Below are 11,096 nucleotides of genomic sequence, written 5' to 3' on the forward strand. Positions count from 1 at the left end.
GGCTATTGGCCCTAGGGCCTATACAAGCCCAGCCAAAAAGGTAGCCTGGCTTTTGCCACCCAAGAACATTATTTTCCTGTGCCACTGTTGAGCAGAGCCACAGAAGTGATCCCTGGGGTGAATTTCCTATTTCCCATCCAGTCATCAAGATTTTTCTTGAAGAGAGCTAATGAGGAGTTTTGTTTGATATAGATAGGTAGTTTGTTCCAGAGTATGGGAAGTCTCTGGGACAGGAATCTATCCCTCTGGCATGTTCTGTTTATTGTGGTGACAGGGTTTAGGTTCCTAGAGTGTATAGCTCGGAGGGATTGGGATTTCTTTAAGTGGACCATGTCCAGCAGCTCTGGGTTTGACATAGCTTTGTATGTTAGGCAGAGATCACCTCTGAGTAGGCGATATGCAACAGAGTAAAGCTGGAGTTTTTTGAGATGGTCGGCATAGTCATCTGTTTTAGCCCAGTAATTCTCTTTGTGAGGTATTTCTGCAGCCTTTCCAGTTGTCGTAGATGTCTTGTGAGGTACATACCAAAAGGGGTGTTGTACTCTATAATGGGTCTAATGAGTGATGAGTAGAGGGGAACAATGACCTCTTTTTTTCTGGATGAGAAACCTTTTGTGATGAGGTGTACCATGTAGAAGGATTTCCTGACTACTGTGGCGATGTGATTATCAAAGGAGAGACTACTGTCCACTTGTGCCCCAAGGTCTCTTATCACACTTTCGGTATTAAGCATACTACCGCCTATGTTGTAGTTCATGTGTACAGAGTTTTTGCCAAAGGGGATGACAATGCTCTTTTTGACATTGAGCTTGAGGCCATGGCTTTGACACCAGGCATCTATCTCAGTGAGGCCCTTTTGTAGGATGTCCACATCATTAGGAGTTTTGATAATGGCTCCTAGTTTGCAGTCATCTGCGAACCTTGTTAGCCAAAGACCTTCTGTGTTAGCCTGTACTTCAGAGAAGTAGATACCAAACAGGAGAGGATCCATGACTGAACCCTGTGGTACTACACTTGTCACTAGTCTGAAGTCGGATTTGGAGTCAGCTACTTTCACAGTGTGGGTTCTGTCAGTGAGCCAGTTGGCAACCCATCTTGTGACATAGGGATTTTTACCTAGTTTAGTGAGATTATCTACAATTCCAGAGTGGGGGATGGTGTTGAAAGCCTTGGCAAGATCTAGATAGGCTGTGTGAACCACCTTACCCTTGTCTACGGCTTTGGTGACTGCTTCAAAGAAGTCTATTAGGTTTAGGAGACATGATCTGCCTTTTACAAACCCGAACCGGGTGGGGTCCAGAGTGTGGAGATTACCAATGTCTTTGTTTATAAGTTCCATGAGGATACATTCCATGGCCTTGCAGACCAGGCTTGTGAGGCTAATGAGACGGTAGTTCCCGGGGTCCATGGTGGCTCCACCCTTGTGGAGTGGGATAACCATCACTGTGCGCCATTCAGTGGGCACAAATCCTGAGATGAGGCTATGATTGAACATGGTACTTAGGTGGGATGCCAGTTCATTCTGTAGTTTGTGTAGAACGCAGCCTGGGATGTTGTCTGGTCCCATGGATGCTGTGTTCTTGGCTTTGGAGAGTGTGGTTTTTACCTGTGCAGCCGTGATTACAGGAACTTTGCATTTTTCCGGTATAGAGATGGGCTCTTTAGGGGGTGATATGAGGGTAAAGTTAGCACTGAACCTATCTGCCAGGATGTTGGCAGTATCAGTTGGGTCTGTATATTTAGTGCCATTGTGCTGTAACTCAGAGCAGATCTGAGTGTTGCCATTGAGATTCTTGACATAGCTATAGAATGCTTTGTGGTTGTCTTTAGAATCAGTGGCGATTTTGTTTTTGTAACTAGCTTTGGAGGACTTTATCAGAGATCGCAGCTTCTTACTGAGGCTGACCAGGGAGCTCCTCCACTCATGGGATTTTACTCTCTTTTGCAACAGTTTCTTCCTTCTGTTGTACAGTTTGTTTATGGCAGGGGTCCACCAGATTGGCTTCCTTTTTTTGGAGATAGCATCTTTGTTCTGTTTGGGATAGCACGATTCATGCACTTGTGTAAGTGCTTATAAAGTCCAATTGTGTAGGATTCAGAAGTCATAACTGTATTGTCTATCTGCATGGTTGTCATGAAGTTCACCACTTCTGTCTTAAGAAGCATGAAGTTGGCTTTGTAGAAATTTTTTACTGTGGTTTCCTTAATGAGGGTGGGGGCAGGATGTGGATATCTAGGGCAATTAGCTTATGGTCGAATCGGACCAATGAGGCGTTGACTTCGGGTGTGGAACACCGGTCACTCATGTTGGTAATGACTAGATCTAGGATATTGTTGCCCCTGGTGGGGGTGTGGATAAGTTGATCCAGGGCATTGAGTTTATGAATTCCAGAAAGTGTTGAGCGAAGGAGTTGGTACATGAGTAGTTTTCCCAGTTAATGGTGGGGTAGTTGAAATCGCCTATTAGGGTGTTTGGTTGAACCCTAATATTTTCCAGTACATCAAGAAAAGAGGAGTGGGAATCCTGGGGCATGGTGGGTGATCTGTAGCAAGCTACAATTTGGATTGCAGTCTTGCCCAGACTTAGTTGCAATTGGATAACCTCGACTGCATTATGCTGAGCAACTAGCCTGGAGGTGTGGATATCCTTAATGAATATGGACACACCTCCACCTTTGGTGTTCCAGTCCAGGTTACATGGCCGAAAAGTGTGGTATGAGTTATAGCTTGGTAGTGCAGGGGTAATCTCTGGAGCCTTGAACCAGGTCTCAGTCACTGCACAGATATCAATGTTCTCCATTTTAAGGAGTGCCTCGAGTGAGTGCATTTTGAGATTTAGACTTCTAGCATTGAGTAGCATCACCCTCAGTTTTTGCTTACCTGTTCCTGTTATGGTGGTGAATTTGTCATTTGAACCTTGCCTAAAAAAAGGCACTATAGGGGCGGCAAGAACCTTAGCCAGTATCCAGAATCCCAGGGGTGACAGGTGCAGGCCATCAGTGGCAAAGCATCGTGGTCTGTCGACCATGTCATCCCAGGCAGACAGATAATGGATTCCTTTAGAATGACACCAGAAGCTTAGCCAATTGTTGAAGTCAATCATTTTATCCTTGTACTGCGGTATCATTCTGGATGATGGCAGAATGCTACTCAGGGCTAGGGTAATACCTGCCTGGGCTACAAGATCAGAGAGCTGTTCCATGTCTCTTTTCATGTAGTCCAGGGAGGTACGTCTCAGGTCATTCACACCAACATGGACAATGACAGAGTCATATTTGTACTTGTTGTGGAGTGACCTGAGTGCATGGGTTATGTGGCAGATCCTGGCACCCGACAGGCAGCTGACAGTAACCTTCTCCTTGTTTAGCCTGGTGAGTGGGACATCAGTGTGCCTGACTATAGAGTCTCCTATGACTAGTGTGTCGGGTACGTTGTTTTGCCTTATTGGCTGTGGTTGAGTGGCACACTGAGTCTGCGGGCTATGTGTCATTTGGGTTGTGTTGGGGGGGGTGGAGGTTGCTTGCATTTCTGCTTTGGAGGTCTCTGTTACTTGAGCAGATTATTATTGAGAACCTCAGCAAATGTTTTTGTGTTTCTATGTGTGAATTTTGGTGGTGTAGATTTAGTGAGACTATGTGATGAATGTGGTGTGATGTCAAGTTCAGTCTTTTTTAGAGAGAGCTTTACCTCCAGTTTGGCTAGATAAGTTCATCTCTCACAGGTTGTAGTGTTGGATGATAGGAGGAGAGAGTTGTCTGTGTACATGAGGCAATTTCTACATTGCCCCAAGATGCCCAGATTCAGCAGATAGACAGGAGAGAGCACTGGGAGCTGACCCTTGGACATGCCTGAATAAAAAAATACTTTCCTCTAGATAAGTGAGGAAACTGAGTACAAAAGCTGTTTTTCTCTAAGCAAGTGAGTAAGTACCAACACTGTTTTCCTCTAGGTAATGAGGAAGGTTGAGTGCTGTAGAAATTAGTAGGTTATTTAGTGCTTACAAGAAGTTCTGAACAAGTGCTGACCACGAATAAGCAAATTCAAGTGCTAAAACTAAGAATCTGTATCTGGACTAAGCTAGTTACAGGAAAGGGGGGAAACAAGTGCAAATGCGGGTTTTTAAATCAGAAAGTTGAGAGAGATGGAAAAACTGCCCAAACGGCCAATAACTACAATTTCCGGGCCAGAACCACTCCTTATGTGGTAGCTAGATTACCTAGTGCTTACCACTCCCACTGATAAGCTAGAAGGCTTCCCTCCAACACAGAAAACTTGGGGGCTCAGACGCTTGCATACAGTCCTGGATACAACAAATCTGAATCTGGACTACACTAGTTATAGGAAAGGTAGGAAACAGGCCTAGATTTTTTTTTTTTTTTACAGAAAAGTAGCTAAAACAGCAGTAAAAACAATTCAAATGCAATGCAAGCTAGCACACTTGAGTATGTAGCAATGTTAGACCAAACAGTTTAAAGAAATGCAATTAAATTAAAAATGACCAAAACCAAGTGCAGAAGGAGTCTATTAGGTAGAATGAGGTAAAGAGATGGGACTGGAGGGAGTGTCCCAGATCAAATCTACAGTTGTAGTTTAAATGGCACCAAGCCTTTTTAGGCAGATTCCAGCTGATGGACATCTCAACATAACTGACAAGTCAAATCCAAAGCAAAATGAAATCAATGTGGCTCTGTTCAATGCCAGAGGTCTCAACAACAAAATGATTGACCTTGAGGACCTCCTGCATTTGGAATACATCCGTGTCTGTGTAATTACTGAAACTTGGTTTAAATGTTCAGAAAGAATCCCCTCCAAACCTAGATTTTGCACCTAACATGTCCTCAGGCTCAATGGCAACTGTGGTGGCAGCTCTGTATTTGTTAGGTACCACATCAACTCCAGACAAATTCATACAGACATATAAACAGAACTCACTGAGCTACAAAGCACACTAAATCAGACCGACTATCTGTTCATAGCCTATTGCATGACACTTTCTATGTCCTCTGAAAATCATATGCAATTCCTAAATATATTCTGCAATCTCCCTATAAATCAAAACTCCTTCATCTTGGGTGATTTCAACTACCCATCAATAAACCTGAGCACCTATAACTCAAATATAGGGTATGCTTCAAAGTTCTTGGATGTAATTAACAAAAACTCCCTCTCCTGCACCTTGCAGAAGCAGCAGTTATGTACATAACCAGACAAACAGTGTACTCAAATGAGTGCATTTTTCCAAAGGTTATTTCAAAAGAGTAAGGCTTAAAAAGCCAGAACATGAAAATAACTATTTAAAGCAATGCCTGCTACATATGACTGTACTCATCTTGCACATATCGGAATCAAAACTCTTTACGGTTTTGTGAGGGAGTATTGAAATTATGATGGTCTGATTGCATAAAACTTTAGCTTTTGTGTATACAGTCCTACACCTGTAGCATCAGGAGGAATATCTAGTATACAACCCCATACCTCTGCTATGAAGCAGTATCTCTAGTTTACAGTCCCACACCTGTAACAAAGCAGTACCTGTACTGTAAAGGTGCAGTCTCATACCCGTAGCATGAAACATGACTTCAAGTGTAGAGTTCTACACCTATAGACCAATGCAGTACTTCCAGTATGTGGAATCCCAACCTAAAGCATGATACAGTAATTCAAGCATACAACTCCACACCTGTACCATGAAGAAGTATATCTAGTATAAAGTTCCACACCTGCAACATGAGGCAGTATGTCTGGTATACAACCCCATACCTGTACCATGAATTAGTATGTGTAGTATAAAATCCCATACCTACAGCATGAAGCAGTATCTCTAGTGGAAAGTTCCACACCTGCAACATCAATCAGTACCTCAGGTATAAAGGTGCAGTCTTACAAATGTAGCATGAAACATGACTTCAAGTGCACAGTTCTATGCCTGTAGCTCAATGCAGTATGTCCAGTATGTGGAATCCCAATCTAAAGCATTATACAGTAATTCCAACATACAACTCCACACCTGTACCATGAAGCAGTATCACTAGTATAAAATTCCACACCTGCAGCATGAGGCAGTATTTCTAGTATATAACCCCATACATGTACCATTAAGCAGTATCTGTAGTATAAAGTCCCACACCTACAGAATGAAGCAGTATCTCTACTTTACAGTACCATACCTGTAACATGAGGCAGCACCTCAAGTATAATGGTGCAGTCTCACACCTGTAGCATGAAACATGACTTCAAATGCACAGTTCTACACCTGTACCACAATGCAGTACGCCCAGTATGTGGAATCCCAATCTGAAGCATGATACAGTAATTCTACCATACAACCCCATACTGTCTCATGCAGCATTATTTCTGCTATACACATTCTAAGACCTGTAGCATGAAGCTAGACTTTAATCCACATCAGTACATGAAGCAGTAGTTCAATGGATTGTATCAGAATAATGCACACAAATATTTTCTCCTGTGACACAAAATGTAACAGGTGGGACACACCACAATGCCTGGAACAGTTATCTATCATAAATGCATAATTTAATGGCAGAGAATTAGTCAACAGGAGGTGAGAAACTTGTATACCTCAATCAGACTTCAAATATTTTTTTCTTCAGGTAGCTATCAAATGTTGAATGTGTGATGTAGAATAAAGAAGGTAACTGAGAACATGTTTTTTGGGTGTGTAATGTGTTGGCAGATTTTAAAAATTCTCTAAAGAATGCTCTCAGAAATATTGGGAGCGGGTGCAAATGGCTGAAACTAAGGAAATTATTTTTTGAGCTGGTGCAAAGGATCTGAATTGCCTAGACATAATAAGGCCTTACTAAGTTTAATTCAGTTTGCTGCCAAAAAGTCAATTTCTAGAAAATGGAAATCAAACTCTACACCAAGTTTGAAATATGGAATATTTTTAATGAGATGAAAGAATTGGAAGTATGATCTTCAAAAAAGGGAAGGAGCAAATTACACAGAAATAAATGGTGTTTTGGGGAACAATGCATGCAGAATAATGCTCAGCAGGAGGAGGGAGGCTTAATGGATGACTGGAATTGAGCAGTTTATGTAATATTGGACTGAATGATAGTTGTTCTAGAAAGAAAATGCATGCAATGTATAAAGTATGTAAATGAAAAACTGTTCTTTTCCATCAATGTATGTGTGCCTTTGTCTTATGTGATAATTTAATAAAGGTGCTTAAAAAGAGAAGGTGAGAAATTGTAATAAAATAAAGCATTAGCTTACTTTATTAAACATTACAGCGCACTCATTTTTTGTTTGCTTTAGCTAAATAACAATGCATGCCTATGTGAAATTAAGTTAATACTGATAGTGACGTGATTAACATAATGAAATATTTCTTTTTTTTTTTGTCATAGGATATATGTGGTCCCTATGTCTTCCTAATATTTGCTACCCTTCTACTAGCCTTCTTTGTTTTCACCTACCTCAAAGTTCCTGAAACAAGAGGGAAGACCTTTGATCAGATAGCAGCAACCTTCAGGGAGCGAACACAGTCTCTGCTCGATAATGAAATGAAGCCAAGCACTGAACTAGAGTACCTGGGGTCTGAAGATTAATACCTGACCTGTGTGTAACACAGTGATGACACACAGTGATTACTGATAAAGACACAGATGTGCAAATGCACATGCACCCAAACTGAACAGAGCAATAACCAGCACTTTATAAATGGAGGAGTAAGGGAAGAACTTGGAAAGTCATTTGAATTAAACTTTAGGTCAATATTTATTAGTACAATCTATGTAAAATGTTGAACAGTTTATAATTGTGAAGATTATATGTTAGTTAAGTACCAAAGAGAGTTCAAGTTATGAGTCTGCTGAAGAGGTCTGAAACTTTACACTCCAACTCAGAAGAAAGGCCAAAAGTGACAACTTGGTTGCAGATTAGAAGGGCACATGGCTTGGTAAACTGACAAAGAAGCATCATATCCATGTCTGCAAGCAAACTGTAAGAAAAAGACCCAACAGCAACAGATATAAAGGCTCAAGGATTTAAACTGATGTCTGTTTTATACTTTCTGGGTTACTAACCCACATCACCACCATTACATACTTATTTCAATGTATTGTTAACACTACTATAAGCAGAATGGAAGGAGTGTAAAAGGAAAAAAGTTCAGTCCAGATGCAGAACGCTCTAGTCCCCAATTCCCATCATTTCTAGCACTTGTAAGTATGCTTTTAGAATGGACAATGGAGGTGAAAGTTGGGAATTCATTATAATGAATTGTAAGTATTGCAACCAAAAGCAGTAGCTGTATATTGCAGTCATCTAGATTATAGATGTAAAAGGTAAGCTTAAAACAGTAATTTATCCTAGTTGCAAAAAGGTCTGGATCATTTTGATATCTGATGGATTGGTTTGCTCCTACAGTGGAACTAATGATTTGCACTCAAGCCCTTAGGAAAGCGCCTACAACCCTGATGAACATAAGACGATTTCCAGGTCTCTTTCATAAAACAAATGGTTATGCTAATAAATGCTAAATATATGCAGAAATTAGCCATAAATATGTATCTAAAAATGAGTTGATTCTGCAAAGAACTAAACCAGTAATTTACCCTAGTAATAATAGCTTTTGGTCACAATTTCTAGATGATTTAACTGTACCTACAGAAAAGGCTTTGAACTTTGTAAAACCAAAGGAGGTCAGTTATGGCACTAATTTACTCCAGGTGCAATAAATAGCTGTATCTACACTATCCTTGAAGTTACCTTCTTTAGCAATGTCCAGGCAGCACATTTTGCCACAGGGTTATTTCATAGTGTAGAACTCGTTTAAGGGTATAACCACATCTAAAGTAAAATGTAGTATATGCAATATAGTAAGTAATTATGCAGTAAAGAGATGGTGACAGCAAAGTCTGAGGAATATATGAGTGCTTTGAACATTTAACAAGAAGTGGAATTCTTATGGCAGAAAGATTATAAATTGATAAAGCTAGCCCGTTCCATTGCATTAAATGATAATAGTCTGAGGTACTGCCTCTCTATGATTTGTTTCCTACAGCATTTGGAGCCAGCAAGGGTGAGTATAAAACAATACTGCTATAGTCTAAGATGTAGCAAGGGAATCTAATAACCAAGGAAACACATCCACAGTGTGTAAACTAAAGCCATAAAATACATAGAGATGACATTATAATTAACTGGTTGAGGTGCCCCTTAAAAGTTGCTGCCTGAGGCTTGAAACCTACAAGCCATCCTTTTTTTCACAGCTTTGCATCTCCTAGGGAAGGAAAAAAACATAACTGCATGACAAGAGGCATTGTACATTACTAAATAATAGTAAGCCCTACCTCCAGCTTAATAAATATATAAACAGTATTCTGAATAAAGCAATAATTGGGAACTAAGGTATCTAAATAAAAACTATCAACAAGAAATAACATTTTGAATAAAGAATAAGGATGAGTATGAAAACAGCAAAATAAATGCAGGCAGATTTAGCTGATGGCATACTGTGTGGTCTTACACTCACAGATTTGTGTTATCATGCCATTTTTTTGCAGGAGTGATACAAGAAAAGCAGTGTCTGCATTATAGCAGTCCTCTTGCCTTCTTTTAGTACCAGAAAAGGGAGAAGACTCAGTTGACATCAAGAATGCCAAATAAAATCAGCAACCATTTTGCTATATGGTTACAACCTGTCCCTCTTTATGCAGGACAGTCCCTATATTTCAGCAGTTGCTTCCTGAAGAATAAATACAAGAACAATGGCACATATCCTTAGATTATAGGGGGAAAAAATCTTTTAATAGTTACATAAATAATTAGCTTGCATTGAAACACCTTAATATTATAAGAAACAAATTCCACAAGACTGAGCTTTAATTTTGCCAAAAAGTCAAATCCAGTCCTTTGCATTGGTTGTAGGTATGGCTTGTCTGGCAAAATCTCATGGTTTCATTCAAAATGTCTCATTCTGGGCACTTGAAAAGGTGTCAGCTCTATCTTAAAACAAGTGCCAAAAGGGAATGAATAAATGTACACTCAGGAATGTAGTGCAATAACGTTTTAATTTTGTGACATATGACTATGCTGAAAAAAAGTGTAATTTAGTCAAACTAATTACAAAATATACTAGAGTCACATGATCAGCATTAATTATATCAGCCTGGACTGTATGTTTGTATAATACAACAGACACATTGTCAGCATTTTGTCCGGGACACCACAAACATTTTTAACCCTTTCTTTAACACAGTAGATTTCACCACAATGACAATGATTATTTGCATGGCATTAACAACTGTAAAACTAGATATAGTGAGAAAAATAACATTGATCAACTTGCAAAATGCAATATTTTCTCAGTGGTGCAGTGACCTAAAATTCAGTGTGATTATCAGACTAATACAGAGTCAGTAAACTGTGTCATTCTTATGATGGGGATGATTCAATCTTAAAAGAGGAAGCAAACAAAAAAGAGGTTTGAAACTCCATGAGCCTTCTGTATGTTTTGGGTAGAAGTAGTTAGAAATGGTAATAGGGGCATTTGACAATGACTAGATAACAGGCATCAGGAACTGACTGTACGCATTAGGCAAGTTTTAGTTCAATATTGTATCTGAAAAAATAAGTACATATTACTGTCGTTTCTGTTCTGCATTTGTTTCTGTAGCAGTTTGAATGTGCGAAACAAAACAATCTTTTGTATCCATTGTAAAGGTTTTTTCTTGATTATATTATTTATATAAAGAGTGCCTACAACATCCTATTGGCTGATCTTCTTTTGTTAATATGGCAACATAGGTAATTATGTTCTCAAATACAGTAGTGTAAACCTACTGTGATCTTCCAAAATAACTAAATCATCAACAAGCCAAGACACTGCATGTGCCTGCTATAATTATGGGGTACTTGCATACTCTGATTGTAATGCAAATTTCTCAGTAAAAAAGAAGTCAAAATATTGTAGCTAATTCTTCAACAGCAAACAGGAATAAACCTATGGCTAAGACTCATACAACCAATGTTTGATTAGCTTCCCTGGCACTGAAGAAGCTATTTGGGATGGGAGAGGAGCCAAGGAACAATGCCCCCTCACCTCTTCAAGAACGAGAATGGGG

At 39.7% G+C, this 11,096-nt stretch overlaps 1 protein-coding gene across 1 annotated transcript in view; it reads left to right on the forward strand.

Annotated features, from left to right (window-relative positions):
• Positions 1-10,739, forward strand: part of SLC2A4 (solute carrier family 2 member 4) — a 304,157-nt gene extending 293,418 nt beyond the window's left edge. The window contains exon 11 of the mRNA XM_044077041.1: positions 7,377-10,739. Within this exon, the coding sequence (XP_043932976.1) occupies positions 7,377-7,577 (201 nt within the window). The 3' untranslated portion in view covers positions 7,578-10,739. The remainder of the gene's footprint in view (positions 1-7,376) is intronic.
• The last annotated feature ends 357 nt before the right edge of the window (positions 10,740-11,096 follow it).

This window comes from Protopterus annectens, chromosome 7.part0 (genome assembly GCF_019279795.1).
Source record: "Protopterus annectens isolate FY-2018-M chromosome 7.part0, PAN1.0, whole genome shotgun sequence".
Lineage (NCBI taxonomy): Eukaryota > Metazoa > Chordata > Ceratodontiformes > Protopteridae > Protopterus > Protopterus annectens.